General features: G+C 56.3%; 10 protein-coding genes across 10 annotated transcripts; 5 read left to right on the forward strand and 5 right to left on the reverse strand.

Annotated features, from left to right (window-relative positions):
* Positions 1 to 1,442: 1,442 nt before the first annotated feature.
* B0H64DRAFT_391827 (uncharacterized protein) lies at positions 1,443 to 4,806 on the forward strand. Its single transcript, XM_062803497.1, has 5 exons — positions 1,443 to 1,780; positions 1,832 to 2,565; positions 2,687 to 3,363; positions 3,427 to 3,707; positions 3,795 to 4,806. Exons 1-5 carry the CDS (start codon positions 1,501 to 1,503, stop codon positions 4,643 to 4,645), a joined length of 2,823 nt encoding a protein of 940 aa, XP_062660792.1. The 5' UTR covers positions 1,443 to 1,500; the 3' UTR covers positions 4,646 to 4,806.
* Positions 4,807 to 4,993: 187 nt separating this feature from the next.
* On the reverse strand, positions 4,994 to 6,276 carry B0H64DRAFT_121974 (carbonic anhydrase). Its single transcript, XM_062797969.1, has 3 exons — positions 5,677 to 6,276; positions 5,347 to 5,498; positions 4,994 to 5,250 (listed from the first exon to the last, which is right to left on the reverse strand). Exons 1-3 carry the CDS (start codon positions 5,854 to 5,856, stop codon positions 5,070 to 5,072), a joined length of 513 nt encoding a protein of 170 aa, XP_062660793.1. The 5' UTR covers positions 5,857 to 6,276; the 3' UTR covers positions 4,994 to 5,069.
* B0H64DRAFT_391829 (60Kd inner membrane protein-domain-containing protein) lies at positions 6,112 to 8,320 on the reverse strand. The gene is made up of 3 exons (XM_062803498.1): positions 8,018 to 8,320; positions 7,143 to 7,946; positions 6,112 to 7,077 (listed from the first exon to the last, which is right to left on the reverse strand). Exons 1-3 carry the CDS (start codon positions 8,078 to 8,080, stop codon positions 6,580 to 6,582), a joined length of 1,365 nt encoding a protein of 454 aa, XP_062660794.1. The 5' UTR covers positions 8,081 to 8,320; the 3' UTR covers positions 6,112 to 6,579.
* On the reverse strand, positions 8,311 to 9,451 carry B0H64DRAFT_391831 (outer membrane protein TOM13-domain-containing protein). The gene is made up of 2 exons (XM_062803499.1): positions 8,816 to 9,451; positions 8,311 to 8,746 (listed from the first exon to the last, which is right to left on the reverse strand). The coding sequence occupies exons 1-2, from the start codon at positions 9,086 to 9,088 to the stop codon at positions 8,639 to 8,641; spliced, it is 381 nt and encodes a 126-aa protein (XP_062660795.1). The 5' UTR covers positions 9,089 to 9,451; the 3' UTR covers positions 8,311 to 8,638.
* A 98-nt stretch (positions 9,452 to 9,549) lies between these two features.
* B0H64DRAFT_431257 (uncharacterized protein) lies at positions 9,550 to 11,470 on the forward strand. Its single transcript, XM_062805955.1, has 3 exons — positions 9,550 to 9,780; positions 9,846 to 10,273; positions 10,336 to 11,470. Exons 1-3 carry the CDS (start codon positions 9,718 to 9,720, stop codon positions 11,081 to 11,083), a joined length of 1,239 nt encoding a protein of 412 aa, XP_062660796.1. The 5' UTR covers positions 9,550 to 9,717; the 3' UTR covers positions 11,084 to 11,470.
* B0H64DRAFT_339086 (Gtr1/RagA G protein conserved region-domain-containing protein) lies at positions 11,459 to 12,895 on the reverse strand (the record flags this gene model as incomplete). The annotated part of the gene is made up of 2 exons (XM_062801193.1): positions 12,546 to 12,895; positions 11,459 to 12,470 (listed from the first exon to the last, which is right to left on the reverse strand). Coding segments are annotated over exons 1-2 (1,212 nt in total), but the record flags the coding sequence as incomplete, so codon positions are not given.
* A 1,069-nt stretch (positions 12,896 to 13,964) lies between these two features.
* On the forward strand, positions 13,965 to 15,024 carry B0H64DRAFT_457340 (uncharacterized protein). The gene has a single exon (XM_062807371.1). The coding sequence runs from the start codon at positions 14,022 to 14,024 to the stop codon at positions 14,994 to 14,996; it is 975 nt and encodes a 324-aa protein (XP_062660798.1). The 5' UTR covers positions 13,965 to 14,021; the 3' UTR covers positions 14,997 to 15,024.
* A 481-nt stretch (positions 15,025 to 15,505) lies between these two features.
* Positions 15,506 to 17,254, reverse strand: B0H64DRAFT_416434 (ASST-domain-containing protein; the record flags this gene model as incomplete). The annotated part of the gene is made up of 2 exons (XM_062805168.1): positions 15,506 to 16,632; positions 16,687 to 17,254. The coding sequence occupies 2 exons, from the start codon at positions 17,252 to 17,254 to the stop codon at positions 15,506 to 15,508; spliced, it is 1,695 nt and encodes a 564-aa protein (XP_062660799.1).
* A 960-nt stretch (positions 17,255 to 18,214) lies between these two features.
* Positions 18,215 to 20,202, forward strand: B0H64DRAFT_357225 (major facilitator superfamily domain-containing protein; the record flags this gene model as incomplete). The annotated part of the gene is made up of 5 exons (XM_062801613.1): positions 18,215 to 18,778; positions 18,831 to 19,348; positions 19,402 to 19,723; positions 19,785 to 19,927; positions 20,017 to 20,202. Exons 1-5 carry the CDS (start codon positions 18,349 to 18,351, stop codon positions 20,200 to 20,202), a joined length of 1,599 nt encoding a protein of 532 aa, XP_062660800.1. The 5' UTR covers positions 18,215 to 18,348.
* An 873-nt stretch (positions 20,203 to 21,075) lies between these two features.
* B0H64DRAFT_339095 (uncharacterized protein) lies at positions 21,076 to 25,647 on the forward strand. The gene is made up of 3 exons (XM_062801194.1): positions 21,076 to 22,885; positions 22,941 to 24,037; positions 24,095 to 25,647. The coding sequence occupies exons 1-3, from the start codon at positions 21,393 to 21,395 to the stop codon at positions 25,564 to 25,566; spliced, it is 4,062 nt and encodes a 1,353-aa protein (XP_062660801.1). The 5' UTR covers positions 21,076 to 21,392; the 3' UTR covers positions 25,567 to 25,647.

A 25,647-nucleotide genomic window follows, 5' to 3' on the forward strand; every position in this document is an offset into this window, starting at 1 on the left:
TATATGATGACTTAAGCAAAACACGATCATGGTGGGCCTTTGTACGAATGGGCAAAGTTATGATTTATCTGGGTGGAAGAGTTGTACTGTAGTATGGAATCCATCATCACAACACTCAAGCAAACCGGACCAGTGACTTTATAATCCAGGGCTAACAAGCCGCGTTTACACAGGGTTGTTCGGTTTCACCAGCTGATCGAGAATACTACCACCAGACCTGCGATTCCAAGTTCCATACAACCAACCAACAAACCTGCATCCGTATCTTGGTCCCCCCGTATTCCCAACGACGAGCACAGGAGCAGAAATGTTATCAATGTCCCTTAAATATCCAATTCTCCCAAGCCCAACTCTTGCCCACCCTTGATTTCAGCTTGCTTCCCACAGTCGAACTGGCTCCCAATCCCGAGAAGAGACACCGACGCATCCGCCGAGGTCGAGGCCTTGTAGGCCGTCTTATGGAGGCTCGGCTTTTTGGTACGCTCGGGTGCACATCGTTCCCGCGTCTCTGGGATGCTGTCAGGTTCACAGACCACGCTGCTTGCCATGGACCGCTTCTCGTCGTTGTGGCCCGAAAGCCCCTGAGTTCTGATACGAATATCATTAGTATACTACAATTTGGAGCATCTGGCGTCGTGGTCCCTTACTTCTGGTGACCCATTTTGATTGCTTCAGTGTCTCTCAGTGTCTGTGTCCTTTGTTGTGTTCTGGGAGAGGTTGAGGCAAGTTGATGGCGTCTTATCACAAGCTGGGATTCGGATAATAATCCAACTGGACAGCCTCGGGCGTTCTGTGAGGACAAACATTAGAGCATATGAGGGCCATGTCGGTTACGGTGGCCTGCTTAAATGCTGAGCAGAGTGGGCGAGAAACCCGAAGGGATGCTTCACTATCCGGGGGTCAGAGTGTGCATGCGCGTGCAGGTTGACACCTTTTGGGCTGGGGCGAACTATTTCCTACTTCGTACCTTGTTGTCTGGATTGTGCCAGTGTGGTTCAGGGGGGCAAGCGTGTAACCACCCCCACGTTGGCTGGCTGTGCCCGGCATAGGGAATTCCCAGCCATTGAACCAACCCATACAGTGTGGACGAAAAAGCATCCGCATGTTTTTTCTTTTTTTTTTTGATTCCCAAAGCGCAAATAGGAGCATATGGCTTAATACAACGCTGCCTTGATACAACTCTGGCTGACCACAACACAACCGCTGCTTGACCCTTTTGAGACTTGAGAGTGACTTTCGTGGCGCCTAAGCTCATTTCGGGTCTAGCTTCGTGTGAGATGTGTTGATTGGGTGTTTGTGTGGTGACACAAGCCGGATTCAGCCACCAGCTAAGACGGATGCGCCAATCAGATTGCTGGTTCGGTGTCGACGAGGCTCCGAGTCTGGGCACGAGGACGCGAATCTCTGTTTCGCCCGATAGTGAGCTCTCTTTTAGCGACATTTGTTGTTAACTCGTACCTCTCTCCCATAAACATCAGTCCGAGAGTAGAACAAGTCTCCATGGCGTCCCACACAACCGGTTTCGATATCAGCGGATTGGCTCGCGTTGAAGACTCACCCATCGAACCAATACGTAATGATAGCCTCGCACCCCTGAGTCCGTCGTCCCCGAGCCTGCCGTCACCGAATCAGTCGCCAAAGCGCCGCCGGTTTGGATACTCCGCTGGTACATATCATGACATTCTCGAGAACCCGCTCATGGGGGAGTTCGAAGGAGGTTGGAAAGCGGTCGACTTTAACCAAGCCAGCACCTCCACGGCTGGCGGTCGGTTTAATGGAGGTGGGTATGCTTCTATAAAAGCTCCCGGTGGCACTCTAAGATCCTTAAAAGCAACAGTATACGGCCGAATGCCAATGGGACAAAGGGCGAACGCATCAAGGACCCTTTTCCCGCCATCACCCAGACGCACAGATAGCTCAGCCAAGCTGCCAACCATCAACGACGTCGCCACCATGTGCAACATAGAGCACCGCAACAAAGACATTGGAAAATGGCTCGAGGAAAGCTCTGGGTACCAACTGGACGTTGAAGCTGTCAGTTCCCCGCCGAATAGTTCCAACGAAGTGTTGCCAGGAGAAGAGGACGACTGGCTGGAGCCGACAGAAAACAAGGATCTTGATGGCCAAGCCTACGTCCTGAATCCTCCACAGGGTGAGATGACACCGCTAGATCTTGAAACTACCGCTCCAAGTCGCGTCTGGGATGGTGTGCCCGTCCTCCACTCCATAAGCGACCCCTGTTGTTCTCAGTGTCAACCCGCAAAATCCCAGGCTGCAATCGAGAAGTTCGAGAGACAGTGCCTTGCCAACGACGCGAGACTGGAAGTGGAGCGGCGGAGGCTTCTTTCGCTGATACCGGGAAAGGCGGGCCGGGTTAAGAAATGGCCGTTGCGGAGGAAGACTCCTGGACTCACTGAACCCAGCGTCCAGCCGTCAACCGCAGGTGTCAAGAGACCTTGGCACCCGGAGCTCCGGGATCCGGATCTTGGGTCACAACAAGGCACCGACGTCGAGTTGCATTACAGCCAGAACACATTCACTTCGCTGGATGATGACCCTGTGGCAGTACCCCCTACCTGACATGGGTGGACCCCCTACCGCCACACCAACCCCCTTTTGTGACACACCCAACGGCGCCCCCGACCCGAGCCCTCTGATGACTGTTCTTGCGAGCGCGGCTCCAGAGGTCCCATATACCACCCTGCATGTGCAGAGCAGTCTGAAATCCCAAGCAGGCAACATATTCGAAGAATCATTCCCTACACACCCCAGAGTCCCTAGTGAGGACCAAGGAACGGGCAGTTTTAGCACGGAGACTAACCATTACGACGGGCGAGAAGCGTCGACCTTTGGAACAAGGACCCGCCGTTTCCATACCAGAAGGCCTCGGCAAGTCGGTATAGCTACAATCCAGGTCCAGTCTGTTTCTCTTGCCAGGCAATATACGACAGACAAGCATAATTCTTCTTTCACCTCTGAGTATTTGTCCGCGTCTTCTGACACCGAGGATAATTGCTCCTGTCCTGGGGATAACGAGACTGGTCGTGGCGACGCCGAGGGCCGTTATAGCAGCAGGAACAGAGACACAAATGCTTCTGAGACTCCAGGATCCCCAGCCATTGGGAGCTCTGCTAAGTTGCCACGCAAAGGTCGAACAGGCGCCGAGGATGGCGAGCAATCCGAGGAGGAGGACGAGCAGGAGCAGAGGTGGAGGAAGCCAAACGGCAAGTCTCGGAGCACATCGTGCAAGCCAAATCTCCCGCGGTTTGCCTGCCCGTACCAGGCGTTTGAGCGAGGGCGTCCATGCCTGCGGAGAAGTCGCCGTAACCCAAAAGGGGGCTCTGACGGCCTCGGGCGTCTCAAGTATGAAGCCTTCACTATTATTAGGAACTCCATGCCTGGTGACTAACGCTTTGCACGTATTAGACAACACCTAGCACGCAAACACATGGTCTCGTACCGGTGTCCAAACTGCTGGATATCCTTGGACAGCCGGACAAAAGCTTCAGTCCATGAACAGCAGAAGCAGTGTGTGGCGAGACCGAAGCCAGACGAGGAGCTCTTCATGGATCCGCCTCACGAGGGTTTAATCGAGAGAAGCTGCCCCTCCGCGTCAGAAGAGGATGCATGGTGGTGGCTGTTCAAGCTCCTCATCCCTGGCATGGAGGGTCGCGATGTTGTTGCCCTAAGTCTTGACTACTCGCCGTGTTAGTCGACCGCAACTCAACCCTCCCCTTCAAGCTGAGCACTCCATGCCGTTCTTTGCCTCTGCTGACCTGCTTCTTTAATGGCAGATTTTATCCATGTTGATATGGCACGGGCATTCATGCTACCCGCCGTTACCTTTCCCGACGCCGCTTTCTACTCTTCGCCAACAAGAGACAGAAACGATGCCGCCGGTCTACGAGACTTGAACCTCGGTTTCCTAGACTCAAGCCTTCCCATGGCGGCCACACACCCCGAGCTGACCTACGATTTGTCTCAAACTTTCTCAGTTCCCTTATTTGAAGCACCGACTTTACCATCGCCGTCCACAAATGACGGGTCGAGCACTCTTTCTAGCCTTCGGACCTTGCCAGGCACCATGCTCTCTTCGCACACATCCTCATCATCCTCGCCAGCGGGCAACGTGAACCTTTCTCTCTCCCCTCCTCACGTCAGCCTCACGAATGTCTCTGTGTGCACACCATCTAGCAGAGGCAATTATGCGAGTATGGACACAGCCGTCAATCCCGGCAGCATGCCGCCACCACCACGGCCGCCACAATCAGCACCACTCCCAACTACACTGGGACCAACCATAGCAATGACACGGCCACCGTCATCAGCAATATCAACAGCGCAGCCGTCCCCCACAATACTGTCACCTGTGCCCCCGCCACACCAACAACCATCCTCTACAGAAACCCACCTCCAACGGACCAACGACCGTCTCAGGAAACGCACACGTCAACTCGAAACCGAGAATGAGGGCCTACGTCAAGCAAGCCAAGTAAACCGAGCTGACCTTAGCCGAGCCCACACTCTCCTAGAAGACGTGCTCGCCGCAGAGGGTGTCCACTTGCCGGGTGAGGTGTATGACCGGTTGGTTGAGGTTGGGGACTTAATCTCGAGTTGCGTTCATACCTCGGGGCGGGTTGTGTGATATGACTAAGGACTCAGGCCAGTGGAATACGAGTACAAAGTTGGGAATGAGGATCTCAAATATGCCCCGGACGAGCGGGTTTAATATAGGTACTCATGCAATACATAGCAGGACACGCGTTGGGTTCACCATGCGATGCGTGTCAAGGTCGTATCTTTCAACCGGCATCCTCCCGTCTCCATCGCAGGTAAGCTTAAAAATAGTTTGAAGGATTCGATAACCGTGAAAGTATTGGCCTTTGGATATCCTTACATGCTCCCCTCTTATCATCCGCGTCGTCATAATCATCACCCTTGTCTTCATTACAAACCTCGCCATACCCGCCCCCCCCCCTACCCCCACCTACCCTTCCCACTGCGCCCCGAAAGCAAACCACGCCGCTACAAACATAGGACTAAATCTTCGTCCAACCCGAACATCCAACCTAAACCACCCGCCTGGTCTTGCCAGTCTCAACCTCGTACACCCACCCGCTAATCGTCACGGACTCCGGCACCAGCTTCGACGCCTTCAGAAACTCCACATCCTGAAGAACAGCCGCCTCCAGCTCCGGGAAAGGCAGAAAATCGAGGTTCTTCTCCTTGAGCTCTGCAGTCGCGGCAGGTCTGTCAACCGCGCAAGTAAAAAGAAACAGTCAGCCATACCGCAGCCCCAGACACCCCCCACCGCGGAAAAAGGCAGAAAAAGAAGATAAAACTCACCCCAACCGCTGTTCCACAAGCCCATACGCATCCTCGTTCTTGAACGTCAGCATCCCACAACCGGTATGCTTCACCAAGATAATCTCATTCGTCCCCAGCAGCTGCTGGCTGATAACCACCGAGCGGAGGGCATCCACAGCCGACGCGCCAGCCTAAAACAACCCATCCGTTAGCAAACCAGACACCACCATCACCACCCACCAAGAACAACAACAACCACAACCCCATCACAGCAACCCCCCACCGAATACACACCCAACAACCACCCCACCACCAAGCACCACAACCTCCACCAGAAAGGGGGCAAGACAAGAAAAGGGGGAATCTTACGTTCCGAATGACATGTGCGTCGCCCAGCTCGATGCCAAAGGCCCGCGCGGGGTCGATGCGGGCGTCCATGCAGGTGAGGACGAGGTAGTGCTTGGCGGGCGGCAGGGCGAGATGGCCTTGCGTGAAGGAGGCCGCGTAGGTGGCCGAGGCGGACTGGACGTTCTCTTGCGTGGTGGACATGTTGGTGTGGGGTTGGTGTGGGTTTGGTTTTGTTTGATTGTGGGTTTGGTTGTGATGGCGCGGGGTGTTGGGGTTTGGGGTTTGGGAGGCGAGAAGGGTTGGAGGAGTTGTGGGTGAGGCAGGGAGTTGGGGGGTTGTTCCTCGAGATATCGAGGGGGGAGAGGTTTATAAGTTGATGGGGCGAGTTGGAAACGACGACTCGAGAGTTTCAGGGGGTGGGTGGTGAAACAGCACAGATTGCCAAGAAACTGAAGATGGGAGTGAATGAAGTCTTGGTTTGAGAGAAAGTACAGGACAAATACACAGCGAAGATTATATAGCTAAACCAAACCCGCTGCCGTCGTCAGCAATCTCATCTGGAGGCTGTCCAATCCGATCCTGTCAGACAAAGACGGCTTGGCGGAGAAGGGTTGCGGCGTGGGCGTTGCGATCGTCAGGCGGCATGGCGTGCTCAGCAACCCCCTCATTCGAGTCCCGATCAGTTATGGGATGGGATTACCTCACAAAGCCACCGCATCTCACCATCCAAGCGATCTGCGCCTTGCAGGTGAAGGCTGAGTCGTTGCTAGATGTTGACTGAGAGTAACGCGGGGGCGGGGGTCGTGTGGCTTAATGTACAGATGGATGGGGACAGCCTTCCCGCTGCTGACTCAGATATGGATGCCGTCCCCGTAATGCCGTGTTGTTTAAATAGGATGGGAGAGTATTACTGATCATCCTTCGTCAGTACTGCCCCCGCTTCCCACGGTTTTGAAGGCGCATGATGGTCTTCTCCTTCTCCTCAAGAGCCCGCTTCTCCTCGTACTGGCGAGCCGCCTTGTGGGCACGCTCCACCGCGTCTCTATCCGAGCGTTCGTTCAGCTTCTCCTTGGCGCTCGCAATGGAAGACTGGAGACTCCCAAAGATGCTTTCGGAAGCGGGCGCGGCCCGGGGCCGAATTGGTGTGACCCTGGGGGCGCTCATGTCGACGACGCGCGGCGCCTGCCAGGCCATCCCGCCCGCCTGCTCTGGAGCGACGAGTGGCGGCAACCCAACCAGCCGGCGGAACCAATGCTGATGCATCAAGTATGTTTGCAGCGTGTGCATCATAGATGAGAGCAGGAAGTATAAGGTTAGACCAGACGGGAGGAACAGGCCAACTGCCGTAGAAATCGGCATCACAACAAGGGCCATTGTCTTGACCGTATTTCGTTGCTGCGGAGCCATGTAGGGCAGAGGTATCTAGTTCGCGCGCGGTCAGCATCCAGGCCTTGTTACCAATCCTATGCAGTGTCCGAGTGACATACCCTCATGCCCACCATCACGAGGAGGCCCGTGATGATGGGCATAATAAAGAGCGGATCGGCCATGGTTAGGTCGGTAAACCAAAGCAGCCCGCCGGTCTCGAATGAGGGCACAGGAAGTGCAGACATGGCCTTGATCAGGCGGAACATGCCCACGCCCAAGGGCAGCTGGAGCATCGGGACCATAGTCTTCCAAAGCGAATAGCCCGCTGCCTTGTTCATGAAGCTGACCTTGGCTCGCGCCTCGGCGCCAGCCATGTGGTTGCCGGTGACCATCATGCTCTTCATGTCCTCCATCGCGGATGCGTACCGCGGATCTTTCAGCAGTTCTTGATACTTGATTGAGTTCTCGGATGCATCGAGGGTGGGCTTGAGGAGAATCAATCTGATGCCGACAGCCACCATGGCAATCGATGCCCACCACGGGAGACCAGTGTACACGTAGATGGATTCCAAGACCGTTTGCATCAGCGAAGTCGGGCCCCAACCGAATTCGAGGCCCAGTGTCTTTAAAAAGCCGATCTGCTCGGGGATATCGAGAAGGTCGCTACCAGTCAGGCTCACTGGTGTCCCCGTAACGTCGGCGAGATTCGAGACATCGGATGCGGCGGTCGGAGGGATCGGGGATTGAGTCGAGGCATTGCGGGATTGTCGGAGCGGGGAAATCAGTCGTTGTGAAGCCAGAGTATAAGCCAGCGGGCTGCCTATCCTCCTGGCCGTCGGTGCTCCATACAGGGACACTCCATTGTTTCGCAGTCCCGTGCTGAACTGTCTCGAGACGAGGCGGGTTGAAGTCCTTGGAATTGCCTGGATTGCCGTGAGTAAGAAGCATTTCTTGCATGGTCGGTACATTGGGATGATAAAGTCGGATAACGTACTGCTCTTACAAGCCCCTTCCCTAGCGCGGGACTTGACACGAAGAGGTTCCTGCTGGGAAGCATCTTGTCTGGCCGTTTCCGTGTTGGTGCACACACAGGAAGATGCGTGGGTCGCAAAGCTGCCGGTCCGGGCCAAAATTTCCAGTTTCGCGCTCGCTGAGCGCCGTCCCGAAAGTTTTGAGTGGGTCAGGTCACTGGCAGACGCCAAAAACCTTGGCACTTGGCCGGCTCATCGGGCGGGTTGTGTGGGGCAGACCGATCGAAGCTCCCGGCCGAGTTTGACGATTTCACCACTCTCGATGAACTGCCATTGTTTCGCACGTGCGAAGTAGAACAGCAGAAACCCTGCTGTAAAATCACCGAACGCTTATCAGGCGGTGCATGCTCTAAGTTGCCCAAGTGTATATACGGATAACGAGCGACATCGACCTTAGGGCCCAACCATCCCAAGCTTATCCGTGTGCTCGATATTCCCTCCGTTTCCCAGTCGGAACGGGTTGTAAGCTCCGCGGGAGACACCCTATAAACACACATCGCCCTGTTTCCCCTAGAGGTCGCTGGTAAATGATTCCAAGATATTTCCCGTATCAGCGGCAATTCCAACTGCGGTACGCATCGTCTTCATTCCAAGCTCGTCAGGTCATCGAGTTCGTTCCGCTGTCTCGGTTTCTCCACGGCTTCGATCCCGGGGCCGATGGGATGAGCTTCTCGTCTCGACAAGGGGAAGACCTAGAATGGCGTCGGTTAACTGTGCACCTTCGAGGCTGGTTGCCAGAAACGGCGGGAACCACGGCGTACCCTGGTATTGCTCCACCCTAACCTGAAGGCCGCTTCGTGCGCAAACAGCTCGCCAAATCCAAGCATCATGCCGTTAACGAATGGCAGGAGCAGGTTAATTGCGGCGCCGCGGATCACGGACCAGACGGTGGGCGGTTGGTAGAGAATGACGGCGGGCGAGGAAGACGACGGGGGTGAGATCGACTGGTCCTCGTGGCGGGAATACTGCTCGCTATCCGACCGGATTGTGACCCCGGATTCAGCCATGGGATTTGGCGCCTCTTCGGATGCCATAATGGAAGTGAAAGTGTTGTTGTGTTGGTGGTATAGTAGACGGGATGCCTGACGCCGACGCCCGGAGCTCCAAAGATGCAGGTCGCAAGTGAACTCGACAAAGGCGGCCGGGATTGATGGATCGGCCTTGACCCCGGGCCCTGACAAGCTGCAGCGGTGGCCGGGCAAAATTGATCCGACTGTTTCCTGCGCCCATGGAAACACGCCGGAAGGAGTTGTGAGCAAAAAATAGAAACGCGGAACAGTGTGGAAAGGTCAACTCTAAATAATTAACTGGCTCTTATGTATTCGCACCTAGCCTAAACAAACAGCATGAATTCCGTCACGAATTTCAACCTCGGCAGGGGTGGCTGCCTTGTGTTGAGAAGGAGGTGACCGTGCACTGTGTAAATTCGGTTCCAGAACGTGATGTACCTAATTCGGCCTGGCATGTTGTTGGCGGGGCTGAATGACGCGGGGCAGCCTTCTGAGTTGCGGCACTCGTCGCCTTGAGCTGCCTGATGCAACTCCGTTAACCACCGGGTACCTTACTTCCCTTCAACAACTGACGCTCAAACCCTTTCTTTTTTCTTCCCAATTCCCGTCCTACAAAGTTAACGAAAGATCAAACACCCTACCCAACGCTCAATATGGCGGACCATGACACATTGATCAGCAACTTCTGCGACTTGACGGGGTCTTCAACGGAGCAGGTAAGCATTCCCAGTTCCACCATTCCACCTTGCCCCCAGTTCATTCCAGCCTCTGACTATCGCAGGCGACAGAGTATCTCAGCGCTAGCAAGTGGGATATCGACTCCGCCGTCACTTCATACTACACGGACATGGACGAAAGCGCACAAGGCCCCGCATCAACCGCTTCAGCTGTGCCAGCCGAACCCGCGTACACTGGTCCCCGGACACTGGACGGCCGCCCCGCGCCCCAATACGCCGCTGCATCTTCGTCATCGACCGCAAAAAAGCCACAAAAGCGAACGGGCTTGGCTACCCTAAGCTCTCTCGGTGGCGGCCATGACCATGACGACTCGGAGGAGGACGAGGATTATGATGACGAGGACGACGAGCGACGTGGCCCAAGGGACCTGTTCGCTGGTGGCGAAAAGTCTGGTTTGGCCGTTCAGGATCCTAGCCAGCGTCCGTCTGATTCGCGCAGGATCCTCGGTGACATTATGAATAAAGCCCGATCGTAAGCACCGGGCCAGCCACAATCACTCTTTATGTTCGTTAGCTGACTGTGCCCTTTAACAGAAACGCGAGGGAAGCCCGTGACTCGAACGAAGAGCCCGCTGGGCCCTCGCGAGCTCATTTCCGTGGTACAGGCCAGACCCTGGGCGGCGACGGCGTCGAGAGCCGTACGATTCCCGATCCCCGCGGCAGTGCCATCCCGACCGCAAGCAGCGACGGTCCAGTACAGGAGCGCGTCCTGCACATTTGGACCGACGGTTTCAGCATTGACGACGGGGAGCTGCGCCGCTTCGACGACCCTCAAAACCGGGCCGATCTACAGATGATCAGGGAAGGACGGGCACCAGTTCACCTGATGAACATCCAGATGGACCAGCGGGTGGATGTGAAACTCGAGCAGCATAACGAGGACTACAGGCCTCTTCCGAAGGTGTACCGCCCATTCGGAGGCGAAGGCCGGCGTTTGGGAAGCCCAGTCCCGGGCCAGCCCGATGTCCCACAACCTGTAACCACCGCCCCAGCGGCTACGGCTTCTGCCCAGGGCCCGTCTACTGGTGCGGACGAGTCACAGCCCACCCTGATGCTCCGCATCCAGCTCCCCGACGGCACACGGCTCCCCGCACGCTTCAACACCGCCCAAACGGTTGGCGATGTCTACGACTTCATTCAGCGCTCCTCGTCTTCCATTGGCGGCCGGGAGTGGGTGCTGTCAACTACCTTCCCGAACAAGGAGCACGAGGAGAAGGGTTTGGTTTTGGGCGAGATGGCCGAATTCAAGAGGGGCGGGACTGCCGTTGTCAAGTGGAAGTAAACTCGGGGAGACAGGTTGGGGCATCGCACGTTTATGACGGCCTGGGCGACTGGCGTTGGACGGTTAACCGAGAGGAATGATAGAGGGAACGATTTCACACCCGGGTTTTGCTAGTTGCTATGCTATACTATAACGTGGATGGCCAACGACGAGATAATCTATCGAAACCCTAACGATGCCGACTGACCCGAAAGAAAATGTACCCCTGCCTCCCAACTGCTAGCCTGTACTCCAACCATTTTTAACACCATAAACGCCCAATACCGTGGTATCTCACAGCCTGCTGCGGTACACACCCCCATCCACCAGATCCATCTCGGCCAACTTGCTCGGCTAGCCTGTCCGACCAAAGCTATGCCCTCCCCTTCAGCTATCTGACGTCCCCACCCCTTCCCCACCATAAGCCGACGAAGCCCCCATGCCCCTAGCACCGCCCGCCTGCTGCGTCGGCACGACGGGCCCATCCAAGAACTTAAACCACGACCTGGCGGCAGCCACATTAAGCTTGGCGCTGTTGAACCGGGCCTCGCCCGGCGGCATGCAGACGAGGATGTAGGTATTCGTGGTGAACTTGGTGGCGAACATGCTGAAGGTGGCGCCCATCTTGTACTCGAAGTCGGAGAACTGCTCGGCGTTGCGCGGCGTGCCCGTGTACTTGGAGCACGTGTGCTTCCAGCTCTTGAGGATGTTGCTCATGCGCTCGAACCGGTCCCCGTACGGGTTGCGCTCCCCTTCTCGCGATGTCCATTTGGAGACCACCAGGAAGGAGGTGCGTTCGAATAAGAGGATCTCGTCCGCGTCGATGGCCAGCCCGAGGCTGGCGAGTTGGGTTTCGATGACGGCCAGGTTGGGGACCAGGTCGTGGATGATGGAGGCCCAGGCTTTGTAGAGGGATTGGTCCCAGATAGAGGTCGCGAAGAGTTGGAGGTTGATGGGGGGTTCGGTGGTGGAGGTGGCGGATTGGGATGCCGAGGGGGGCGGTTGTTGGGCCTGGCTGCCGCCGCCCTGTTCGGGCTTTTGCTTGTGCACGATGGCGACGGCCTCGGCGGTCTTGCGCCGGACCAGGGTTGCGCGCTGGTCGAAGACGTCCTCGCGCGTCATGGGCTGGATCAGGTCCATCTTGTGGATGAGCACAAAGACCTTAGCCTCGCGCGAGTACTGCACAAGGGCGCTGATGATGTTGACGTAGGTCGCCAGATCGCGCTCGACGTCCCGGCTCTCGATATCGAAGACGTAGATGAGAACGCCGACGTTGCTGAAGACGTGGGCGCGCTGCTGGGAGAGATAGTTCTCCATGAAAGCCTCTTGGCCGCCGCAATCCCAGAGGTTCAGCGTCAGGTTGCCTAGGAACTTGACGTGGGATAGATCGATGTCGATGGTGGCGCCTCTGGCGTGTGAGGATTGGAGTCAGCGCCATGTCTCATGTGAGGTGAGGGAAAAGATAAACAAAAGGGGTGCTCACAATCGGCGGGTGTCTCGGGCGAGATAATTACTAAAAATGATACTACGCATGCTGGACTTCCCGGAACCGCTCTTCCCCATGAGCAACACCTTTTGCTTCTTGACCTTCTTAAGTTGCGCGTGAGCAGCCGAGGCACTCAGCGGGTCACCGCCAGCCGCCGCTGCAGGCGAAGCGCCCATATTCGTCTCATATTCCGACATGATGCCTCGTCAGCTCATTGGAACCCAACGAGTCTTTGTCAAACAAATGCACAGGTAAGGGTACACAGCAGATATCGTGGCGGGCTGATGGTTTAGACGGTGATGGTGTTGAGATGACGGATTTGGGAGTTGGCAGGCACACAGTGGGCATACAGTGGGGCAGCAGCGGTCAACCGGCGATGCCAGCAGCAGCCATCCCTGTGGGTTGGGGTTTGCTTGTGGAACAACGGCAGACCTGACCCGCCCACGTGACCACAAAGAACCACAACCATCAAACTTCCAACCTTGGAAGTGTTGCTCTAGGGACGGAGTTTGAAGGATAGGGGAGGATGTGGCCAAACAAAACCGCCGCTGGTTTTAAGGAAAACCCCCCAAGAGAAACATTATTTAAAGGTTGGAATCCGTTTGACGCAAGGGGAGTTGTGGGTGGCTCGAGGGTAAGCCAGGGTTAGGGCCGTTACAGGCTACCCTCAGGGGTACCATCATCGTGACCGCACCACACACTCGACCACGATCCCCTTTTCTAGGCTAATCACTAGAAGCTGGAGTGATACTGATCTAGGTAATCTGGCAGATCAGATCTGACTCACTTACTATGATTCAAAGACGGATCAACTTTTCAGATACCGTCCAGCCGTTCACATCGTTCACAGACTACTATAACGTTGCGCGTGCTGAGAAGTTGGAACTAAATACTCGCACGTGAAAGAAAAACCACCATATAAAGGACAAGGATGGTCATAAGTGGTAACGGGTACTTTGAGTAACACAATCTAGGCGGAATCTCCTCCGTCGCCATGAGTCTCCTAAGTTCAATACACCCCAAGGAAAGACTCATGGGCACACCGCATAAACCAAAGTCTTGTTTGATCCAGGAAGCAACATGTCTTTGCATTCACTTTCTTTCTTCTGGCGGCGGTTTCCCGCTCAAGCTTTCTCTGCGGTTCCATCTCAACTGAGGCATTACATTACCTAAAAGGGGCAAAGCGCCCCCTGAATTCTTTGTTTCGAAGAAAACACCACAGGAAAGAAAAAACACCACAGGAAAGAACAAACTTTCGCGCGTTGCTCAATGACTCTGGCATTCTACGTGGTAAGAATGACTTGTCAACAATGGCAACTGTGTTGAATCTTATTGTTCCACACCGGACTCACAAACCAGCATATTTTAACACTTACAACCACCTCCCCAATACCTCATCCACCCTTCCCCCTTTCAGCAACAGTCACCATCAAACCCCAACCACCCCCAAAACCCACCAACCCACCAGCCAACATGCCAAACCTCCACCATTTCCTCACCCTCGCTCTCGCAGCAGCGGGCACCGCAACCGCCCACATGCAGATGAGCTACCCGCCCCCCCTCAAATCCCAAACCAACCCCAACACCGCCAGCGCCGACTACAGCATGACCTCCCCGCTGAAAGCCGACGGCTCCGACTTCCCCTGCAAGGGCTACCTGCCCCTTCTCGGCACGCCCGAGGGCGGCGCCGTCGCCTCCTGGGCCGCCGGCCAGTCCTACAACTTCACCATCACGGGCGGGGCCGCGCATGGAGGTGGTTCTTGCCAGGCTGCGCTGTCCGTTGATGGCGGGCGGTCGTTTCGGGTGGTGCATAGTTATGAGGGTGGGTGTCCTGGCGAGGGGGAGAGCTCGTTTGGGTTTGTGGTGCCGGGGGATACGCCGGCGGGGGAGGGGGCGGTGTTTGCGTGGACGTGGTTTAATAATATTGGGAACCGCGAGATGTACATGAATTGTGCGGTGGTGGATATTGTTGGGGGTGGCGGTGGTGCCGGAGGTGTGGCGTTTGCGAGCCGCCCCGGGTTGTTTACGGCGAATATTGGGAATGGGTGTCGGACGGTGGACTCGGCGGATGTCAAGTTTCCGGATCCTGGGCCGGATGTTGATGCCGGTGCTGGCGCGACGGCGCCGACTGGGAGCTGTGGTTCGACGGGTGCTGGTGGTGGGAGTACCCCGGGTTCTGGCTCAGGGGCTGGATCTGGTTCAGCACAAGGGAGCGAGCAGAATTCTGGCGGAACCTCAGGTGAGCCCTCCCCTTCCATCCCAACGGTTATTGTCCCTGCCCCGTCCACCCAAGCCGATCCGATGCCGGTTACTAACGGCCCTGGGAAAGGATGGACGCCCGGTAACGACTGGCCCGGCTGGTTTGAATCTGGCGCCTCGAAAACATCCAGCTGTGTCCTTCCGATCGTGTCCTTTTGGATGCTGCTTCTTGCATATCTTCTTGTTTGAGCAAAGTCTAGAGGTAGTTTTGATTCCTCGGCAACGGTTAGCAGTGCTTTGGATACCAAGTACTTGACTTTCTTTTCTAGTTTATGTAAACAATACAATGTTCGAAACCCTTTCCAGACCCACAAGTGCACTTTATTTCTTAATGGGCCTTAGTTTGTTGCCCTGAGGCCATAATGCCTGTTCCTCACATTGTTATGGCTTGAGGAAACCAAGGTTCTCTAACACCGCGGACAACTAATTAACAACCACTTTCCCTCCAGCAAAGGCTGCGCACGTAATCAAAAGAGTGTAATTGCTACAATATTTGCCTATTCTAGCACCGTTTCCTGCCCGTGTGAATGATTAAATGAGTGTAGGAGAGTTTGTCGAGGGGGAAGGCCGACATCAGGTTGAAGTCTGGGACATCGGCCGAGAAGGTGGAATGCAATGAGTGACAGGTTACTGCACCACTGAAACATAACGCTGTAATAGCAGTTCCAGTTGATGGTTTCGAGGGGTGTCGCCGCCAATCAAAGGTCCTTCGAGAGGCGGAAGAACTTGAGGATGGCGTACTCCTCCCAGCGACTACCGGCAGAAGAGTCGACGTCCAAGGTTGTCTGAGTCTTGACGACAGACTGGCCAGAGGTAGTGGACTTGGTCTTGCCAGATCCAGCAGGGAGAATCTCGGGCTCGACGCCAACCTCACGCGTCGTCCGTAGCACTCTTCCTTGCTTGTCGACCGCCTCAGCAGCAACCCGATCAACCTTCTTGCCCTTGGGAAGATCGAGCTTGGTCTCAAAGGTCTTGCGTGGCGCTTCACCGAGGAACGAACGCGAGCCGAGCCCATCGACCACCTCAAAGAACCGCCAGGTCGCCGTCTCGGTATCCCCATTCCAGCTCACGTAAACCGACGTGCCCTCCTCCCCCTCCAGCGCCACCACCGCCGGCTCCTCGCTCGGCAGCCCGGTCCAGTTGAACCGGAAGGCCCTGTAGTTCTCCACGCCATCATTCAACGCGCCGGTATCCATCTCGGCATGGAACACCACCTCCCCATCCTCGGTGTACTCAGTCACGGCGCCCTCTGAGCCCCAGTTGACCAGCACATTCCCACCCGGCAGCACCTGCGTCGACCCTTGGCTCTTGGACAACAATTTGTACCCCTTAGGCGGGTAGTACCCATGAACCAGCTCCGCCGTCCAGGCGCGGGTGTCAAGGCGCAGGATCTTACCACTGCTATTCTCAGCGGTATGGACCTCGCGACCGCCACCATGCTCGGTGCCATGCGCCGAGTTGTCGTACAGGCTAATGACCTCGACACCGTCCCCCTCGTCCTCCTGCAGCCAGCGCGCGTGGTGCTGGAAGCAGAACTCGCTGTCGGGACCCATGGCGAAGTCGGACGCCTTGCCGTTCAGCCGCCAGATGATCTCGCCGGAGGTGCCGTTGATCTTGTGCACGGCGCAGGCGTCGCGCGCCGACACGATGTAGTTGCCGGCGCGGTCCTTGTCGACGCTGTTGATGTGGAAGTAGTCCCACGCGTCGGAGGAGTTGTAGCCCGAGCCGGCTTGGCCGGGGTTGAGGGGGAGCACGGCCTCCGAGGGGGTTACGTGGTCGAGGCTGTGCCACTCAAAGAGGAGACGGCCCGTGGCGATGTCGAGTTCTGGGGGATGGGTTAGTTGGTTGTTATTGAGGGGGGAGGGGTTTGGGTGCTGACCTTGGATGATGGCATCGACGATCCACTGCTGCTCGGGGCTGCCTCCCCACTTGGTCAGGTCGCGGGGAACGGGTTGGTAGATCTGGATGAGGCCGGTTTCCTCGTTGATCACATGGAACTCGTGCTTGTCAACCAACTTGTGGTTTCCGGCTCGCAGCTCGCGGATGGTCTCGTAGTGCTGATCCATGATGGTGATGTGACCATGGCCGTGCCCATAACCAGCGTTATGGTCACCCTCAAAGTTGAACAGGACGTCTTTGCCCTTCCAGCGGGCAGCCTGGAAGTTGGTCGACCAGATGCTGTAAATGGCGTAGCCAGACCAGATCAAATCTCCGTCATCGCGGAAGATGTACGGGCCGGCTTGACGAGGGCCATGCTGCTCGCTGGGCGTGTCGGGGAATCCAGCGAAAGGGGCCACAAAGAGGTACCCCTGTTCGACGTCCTTGGTCGCCGGGATGCTGATGTTCAACCGGGGCGGCGCAAGGTCAGTGCGGGAGCGGAACTGCCAGTCGGCAGCGGCCTGTCCAAGTAGCAGGCAAGCTGCAGCGAGGGAGGCGGTGGTCCTCATCGTGGTACCGCTTCGAGAGTTGGGCTAAGTGCGTCAGCTACCGAGACCCCCATCACGCTGAACGATAGGTACATTCACCTTTGGCTAGTATACGCTCCTAAAAGAAAAGATGTTTTTTTTAAGATTCCTCCACGTTTTCCTTTAAAGTGAGTTGGATGAGTTGGCATGCACTTGAAAGTCACTCGTTTCAAATGTAAACAAAGCAGCAATCAGATATCTAACACAGCGGATGCCGTGTGAATTTAAGTTCGACGACGACTAGCTTTGAGAAATGGCGAAGTTAACGGGTGGATCACGCCATCAGGGAAATTCATGGTTCCATCTTCCGAGCCAGATCACTGCTCTTCCTGCTGCTGCAATGGCGCGGGGAGAAGACGTCATTGGGGAAGGGACATGGTCTGCGGTATCCAAGCAACCATTCAACGCACTCCGTTCCGCCCTTGTACACAGGAGCAACCCCAAGTTCGGCCAACGGCGTCCTGTGGTATGTAGTACCGGCATTAACTCAAGCTATGGCCGTCCGTGGGGGTCTTCTGGACATTCTACTCGGTGTGACCCTGGGGAGCTCGACGTTGACCCGTGGATCGGTCTCGAATGTTCACGTTTCCCTCAGACCTCCCAATTGACCAATAAAAACGGACAATGAGCCCGAGCTTGGATTCATCATCGGAGCTATGGATGGCGACAAACCGGTCGTGTCAGCGACCAGTTGGATATTCCAGGGGTTGTCATGTAGAACCATGGGCCGCAAGCTGGTTGAGAGCGGGACGGCGTGCGGGGTGGTGCCGGGACCGGAGGCAGGAGGCCCGCAATGCCCCCGGCCCGGCAACCGGTCGGTGTCTGCTCCGAAGTGCCAGGGGTGGCCTCGGCGTGACTCAGGGGTAATGTATGGCAATACCGGGGATATGCGTAAATTGAGTATGTTCCACGGCCGATCGGCGCCCGCCAACGCAACGATCCACAAAATTTCAGATGGCCAGCATGGGCTCAACAAAATCCAACAACTTTTGCGCCATTGACTTTGTAGATTGCGATCCGTATCGTTCAAGTCTTCCCAGAACGGCAACGTCCTTTTTGCGAGAGCAGCAAACATCATGACATCTCCAGAAACCGAGAATGGGGTCCATCAGGCGCGAGAAGACCAGCCACTTCTTCGCGCGCCTGAGGAGGACTCTTGGAAGCCGCCGAGGGGTTTCCTATGGATCCAAGTGGCCATCATGTCCAATGTCTTTCTGTACGGCTTTGACGGGACCATCACAGCTGCGACATATGCGGTGATCAGCTCCGAGTTCGACGCAGCCAACACGGCATCGTGGCTGACGACTTCGTACCTGGTCACAAGCACGGCATTTCAACCTTTGTACGGCCGGGTGTCGGATATTTTTGGGCGCAGGGTGTGCTTCTTCATCTCGACCATCACATTCGCCCTCGGCTGCCTGGGCTGCGGAATTGCTGGCGATATTGTGCTCCTCAACTGCATGCGTGCGTTGACTGGGTTCGGGGGTGGCGGCTTGATGACGATGGGTATGTGTATTCTGAGCTCATCGGCGTGGACAGGTAACTAATACTCCCCAAGCGACGATTGTGAACTCGGATATGATTCCGTTCCGCAAGCGTGGCATGTATCAGGCGTTGCAAAACGGCATGTTTGGTTTCGGAGCCATTTGTGGCGCGTCCTTTGGGGGGTCCATCGCCGATAGCATCGGTTGGCGGTGGTGCTTCAACCTTCAGGTTCCAATATCGATCTTTGCGCTCTTTGTCGGTGCATTGGTCATCAAGAACCCCGAGGGCGGCTTTCACTTGGGCCAAAGCTTTCGAGAGACGTGGGCCACGGTGGACTTTACCGGTTCATTCTTGCTGGTCATTGCCATCTCCCTACAGCTTGTTGGTCTCAGCCTCGGCGGCAACGAGCTTCCCTGGAGCAGTCCGTGGGTTGTAGGCTCGCTCATATGCAGCTTCGTCCTCCTCGGGCTCTTCCTGATCGTGGAAGCAAAGACTCCCGCCATTCCAATCATCCCGCTCCGCTTGCTTCACGGCAAGCTGCCTGCTTTGATCCAGTTTTCCAACATCTGTGTTGGAACATCTGCATATGCGGTGAGTATCGGCGTGCGTTGGTGATCTGGAACAGGGACTGACTGTTGCTGTAGTATTTGTTCAACCTTCCTCTTTTCTTCCAGGTGGTCCTGCTTGACTCTGCCACAACTGCCGGTGGACGCCTCGCGATCCCCTCACTTGCGACTCCCATCGGTGGCCTCATTGCCGGCATCGTCATGTCGAGATGGGGGAAGTTGGTGACCCTAGTTCGAGTCGGGGCCATCCTCATGGTTATCGGGAACGCCCTGGTCACGTCGCTTGGCTTTGAGGACTCCGTATGGAAGTACTACGTGTACATATTTCCTGCGAACCTGGGCCAAGGGATCGTGTATCCGGGCATTCTCTTCACTTCACTTGCCACGTTTGATCACGCGGGTGAGTGACCACACAAATATTCGGACCGGGGTCTGATGACATGGTCGCTGACGAACTTCAGATCATGCTGTGACCGCATCGACGGTCTACTTGATCCGCTCTCTAGGAACTGTGTATGGCGTCGCCATCACATCTGCCATTGTGCAAACCACGCTCAGCGTCCGGCTTCCGGATGCTTTGGGCGAGATACCAGACAAATGGAGAGTACGCCCCTTTTCCTTGCTGTTTACATTTCTTTGTGTATTATCGGAGGCCGGGGATAAGCGAGATACTTACACCAGGGCACAACACAGGTTATTGACGAGATCCGACACTCGGTATCCGCCATCAAGACGCTTCCTCCGGATGTGCAACTCAAAGCACGGCTTGTTTACTACGACGGGCTTCGCTACTCCTTTGCCGTATCTACGGCTGTCGCGGCGGCTGCTGTGTGCACTGCTCTCCTTGCCAGAGCAAGAGGGCTTCGCAGCACCAAATAAACCCCGCGCCAATGGTGAGGCAAATTCCGGGGTTCGGCGGGCGTGGGATGATCATGATGGTGCCTGGGAGATGGACAGGAACAATTCAGGTAAATCCCAGCTGGTGGGTGACAAACACACAGGCGGCCGTGCGCTAGGCAACAAGCTGAAAATTAAAGGGCTATGCTTCCCATTCGTTGAGTCTTTTGCAGTCAGTTCGTGCTTGCCCGTTTGTCTCCAGCTCCCATGCCATGTGTGCCCACCCGCTTAAGGCCGATGGTTCGGGCCGCATCTGACAGGAACACCGCAGGCCTCAAATGGTGGCCTAAGCTGGAAAGAAGGCGCTTGCCTGATCACACAGATTGGGCAAACTCCAAAATTCCCCTCGATTGGGAAAATCTTTCCAACATTTCCTCCAACAAGGCTGCCCGGCTTTCAGGGCCCAGGAACCATCGTGCATGCAGGCGAGTTGATGTGACCTCCCCTGGGATCGAAATTGGGAGGGAATCCTGAATGTCGTGGCACCCTGGTGTTGGCCGCATCAGGCAATTGCCGACTTCTTCTCTTCCTTCGATCAACGCTTGGTCGCCTTGAGTGCATGTCGAGGTCGCGGTTTGTTGGTCCATGGTCGCCTCCAGGGTCGCATGCACACCAAGCTGCAGGTCCAGAGCGCTTAATTGCCCCTGGGGATTCGCGGTAGTGCCAGGGGTTGCGATTGTTTCAGCGGCTACTGATGCAGACTCGGCAGCTTGGAGCCAACCAAATGAATGGCCAGCATCGCTCCAGCGACGACACATGGGATCTGCTTGGGGCCTCGACGACCCCACTGACATCCAATGGAACTGTGAACAATCGCCCGTCAAGCGCGAGGGCGGCGCAGCTCATGGGACTATTGAGGCAGTTCCGCACTCTCGGGCCAGAATCGCGAATCATGCAAGGGCGATATCCTCCAGTTGCTTTCTTGCTCGCTGACCGCTGCAGCCAGACAGTTTCAAGTTGGCAGCCCCCAAGGCAGTGAAAATGCCCGGCATGCTGTTGGCTCTGTGTTGCAGCCATGTGCATGTACGACAAGAGCGCCCCTTCACGGCGTCGCTTGAAAGGGGCCCCTAACCCCATTCAGCCTTCCATCTTCCACCGAACAATGATAGTCACACCAACATCCGCCTTTGGCCTCACTTGAGTCTCCCAGCATTCATCATCCCGGCGATGACATGGAGCCCGAGATCAAGCAGGCGACCCAGCTCCTCCAAGCCCAGCGGGCTGTCGACCGCGACGGACAACCCCTCTCATGGGTCCGGAACCGCCTGTCGTCCCAGGCCGGGACTGTATACACGGCTCGGGAGGTAAACAAAGTACTCTCGGAGGTTGTCGAATCCGATGGTTCGCTCGGTGTGGTGAAGGCACTCCTGGCCCTGGGGGCCGACGTCAACTTCGTCCGCCGGAGACACTCCACCACTTGGAACAAAATCACCCAACGCAACATGCCCGGGGAGCGAAACAACATCCTCCTCCGAGCCGTTATCCGGTGTCGACCCGAGACTGTCCATGCAATCGCTGCCCACGCCGACCAATCTAATCTTGACAGCGTTCTCCACGAAGCGATAGTCAGGGGTAACTTGGCAGTTGTGGCTGCGTTGCTGGAACATGGTGCGAGCCCGGTCCATCTCCACGACGATTTCCAGGAGGTGGTCTTCCACGACAAACAGGACCTCCTCAGGGTTCTCCTATCTGGCCACCACCTCCCCTGTCTGGCCTGCCGTTCAACTGGCCTTCGGATCGCCGTTGAGAACCGCTCCGTCGAGGTCGTCCGTCTGCTCCTGGAGCATTGGGCCGATGTCAACTACGGCGACGCCGTTGCACTAACAAGGGCCGTCGAGATATCTCGCCCCGACCTTGTCGCCCTCCTTTTATCCGGTGCGGTTCAGCCGTCCTCCCGCTCTCTCGATGCTTCTGTGGGAAAACTCCGCCCATTGCTCGCAGAGTACGATACCGGCCTGAACCGTGAGATGCTCGAGTTATGCCTGGCTGCAGGCGCCACCGGACCTGAGACGATCCGTTTGGTAACCGAAGGCCTGATCGAGCTTGTAAGGCGACGGCGCATTCACCTCATTGGTATTATTCTGCGGTACAAAAAGTCACCAGGCCAGTACGAGGCGGCTGCTTTGATCGAAGCGATTCGCGCCGAGCAACTCGACGTTGTCGCCAAGCTACTCGAGTTCAAGCCATCCTCAACGAGCCTCGCCATTGCCATCTCGCAAACCGTGGGTGTCGGCGGGCCGCAGTTCCGATACGAAGCAACTCGCCTCCTCGTGGAGTCTGGCGCACAGGGCCCCTGTGCCGCTGAAGCACTCGTCAAGACTGTTCACTGCCTCGTTGCCAACATGAAGCGCCGGGACAAGATGGGAATCGAGCGGGATATGCGGCTTTTCTACCTCTTGCTCCACGAAGGGAAGGCAGACGTCAACTTCGGGAAGGGGGAGGCTTTGCAGATCGCTGTTCGGGCCGGTTCCGTGGAAGTTGCCGAGGAGATTCTGGCCAAGGAGCCTTCGCCCGACTCACTGGGCACTGCGTTGGGATGGGCCATGGATGTCCGAGATGGGCAAAAGAAGCAGCTGCTGGTCGAAATGCTTGTCCATCGCCAAATTAACGAGGATGCGGCTGGAAAGGCCCTTGTGGCAATTCTTAAAACGGAACCCGACCAAGCGTAAGTCTCGGACTTTTATCATCGCGTCCTCTTTTGCAAGCTAATGAGTGAGAAGGGCAATCGTGGAGCTACTCCTGACACGCGCATCGGTAAATTACAACAACGGCGAGGTCTTCATTTATGCCATCCGGAATTTCCGACAAGAAACATTCCATCTACTCCTCGGCCAAGGGCTGGGCTATAAAGCTTTGTTCACCGCTGTCCTCGAGGCACTGAAAGCCCCGAGAGAAGATCGCAGGCTCCTTTTCGGTGATCTCCTTAGTCGGCTCCAGCTCGATCACCTCAACACAGCGCTCAAGCACGTCGTGCTCGAAGAGGACACGGACCTAGACATGGTCAGGTTACTCCTCGACGCGGGCGCGGAAGCGGCACTCGAGGATGGATTATGCATCAAGTACGCCGCGTCTACCCTCGACCATGACCTGCTTAGCCTCTTGTCAGCATATCTGGGTCATCACAGTACTATCTATGGACAAGCATTGGCGGCCATCGTCAGTCGCGGCAAGCACTGGATCTCCTTCGAAAACGTCGAAGTGATCGACATTCTCCTCCAAAACGGCGCTTCAGGACCCATCGCGGGCAAAGCAATGGTGGAGATTGTCGACCATCTCGCTTGCCAGGAGTCCCAAGCCGAGCTAGCAGACACGTTCTTGCGTAGGATGTTCGCTGCCAACGTCGACGTCAACTACGAGAACGGCAAGGCCATCAGCATTGCAGCCAGTCGAGGGGACCCCATTCTCTTGATGCTGTTACTAACCCATGGCGCTACCCCTTCCTCCGCAACCCTTGCCCTTACAGCCTCCGTTATGGCCCATCACGAAGAGTCACTGTTATTAAAATTGATCAGCACTTTTGCGAGCGTGCGCGCCACAGCCCCGGACTTCAACAAGTCTATCCCGGGAATGCCACCCCCGATCTTTCAGTGCCTCAAGTCGTACGGCCACTCCGTACCCATATTGGATAGCTTGGTTTCGGCCGGATGCCGGCTGGAGACGACCGTCCCTATGCATGTTTTCTCTCATCACGCTCGGGATAGGGAAGACAGGGTGGTTAGTTCGGAGCTCGAGCCCGCATCGGTCCTCATGTGGGTTTTGCTTCAAGAGGAAGGCGTCGTTAGCCTGAATGTCCTCAAATCGTTGATCCATCACGGCGGTAAGCACTTGCTCATATGATCCCGCGCAATTCACACATACTAACCAGCGATTCCAGCTGATATCTCATACACCACGCCGAGATCACGAACCACGCCGCTTTTACTCGCCGTGAAATCTGGCCGAGTTGACATTGTGCGGATGCTGATAGAGTCGGGCGCGAGGGTGTCGGCCAAGGACGCTCTCGGTCACTCGGGGCTCTTCTATGCCTCTCGATCTGGGAATGCTGACCTGGTGGAGCTTTTACTGGAGAGCAAGCCGGTTGTGAACGACGGAAGCTTCCACGAGGCCACCCGCGGGTTCCATGTTCAGGTGATGCAGCTTCTCCTTGAAGCTGGGCATGATTCGAACTTCAGGTCGATCAAACACGGCGGCCGTACAGCCCTTGGAGAAATCGCCTTGAAAGCCACTCCCCCGACCGACATCGCCGCCGCGGAAGAAGCACTCGACCTTCTCTCTGCGGTAGAAGCCAGCCCTTTGCTCAAGGTCCACGGCAAAACGGTCATTTTCCTCGCTCTCGATAACGAGCACAACGAATCCATCACTCGACTTCTTCTTGAGCGGATGCTCTACAAAACACTCAACAGCCACGAAAACACGTATCAACATGGCACTCTGCACTACTCACCCACAATGTACGTGGCCAAGGGTATTCTCCTCGGCACACCGTCCGAGACCCTCCTACAACTCCTCAGGGCCCACGGCTCGGAGGATCGGTTTTACGCCACGATTGAAGAAGCCCAACCCCACGACGCGGTCGGGCTCCCCGAGGAAATCCGGGACTACGAACGTGACCGGCGTGCCCGCGAGCGCCAAAAGCGTTTAATGGAGGAAGATCATGCCAACACGATTCGGAGAGAGCGCGAAAAGGCCATCGCCATCGCACAGCTCGAAGAGGACAAACACCACCGCACCATTCAGCAACATGAAGATATTTCCCATCAACGGCAGCGCCACCGCGGGTTAGAACACAACCAGACCATCCAGATGCGCGCCGAGAAGCATCACAACGACTCCCAAATTAAGCTCGGCGCTGCCAACGTGCATTCGAGCATCCGCTGGCAGAAGCACACCGACGACCTCTCGATGCTCGCCCAGAAGCGCGAGGCGGACCTCTCCCACCGGTACCACTCACACCATCAACGGCTCGACCAGCGCCGCGACAAGATCACCCTTGAGAGCGAGGCGAAAGACCTCCGCCACGCCCGGAGCCTGGCGCACATGCGCGAGGTGCAGCAGCAGAAGTTGCAAGGGCGCGAGGAGAAGAACGTGCAGCAGCTGACGTATGAGAACCAGAAGATGATTCAGGAGTATGAGTTGCTGCACAAGCGGAAACAGCTCGAGCGGGACGCCAAGCTGAGCGGGGCGCGGGAGAAGCATGAGATGAAGATGACCGAGTTGAAGACGCAGAGGGGGAATATCATTGGACAGGTGAATCTCGACGAGTTGAGGCGGTGGCAGGAGAGTGAACAGAAGATGAAACTGGGGCTGGCGCCAGGGGAGGGGCAGGGGCGGTTGCTGGCGTCGTAGATTTACTGGAACTAGAGCCATATGGTCATGACATTTTGTCGTATTTACGGGATAGGCGTTTGGGGTTCACAGGAGGAGGGC

Source organism: Chaetomium fimeti (genome assembly GCF_033439085.1).
Source record: "Chaetomium fimeti strain CBS 168.71 chromosome Unknown B0H64scaffold_3, whole genome shotgun sequence".
In the NCBI taxonomy this organism is placed as follows: Eukaryota; Fungi; Ascomycota; class Sordariomycetes; order Sordariales; family Chaetomiaceae; genus Chaetomium; species Chaetomium fimeti.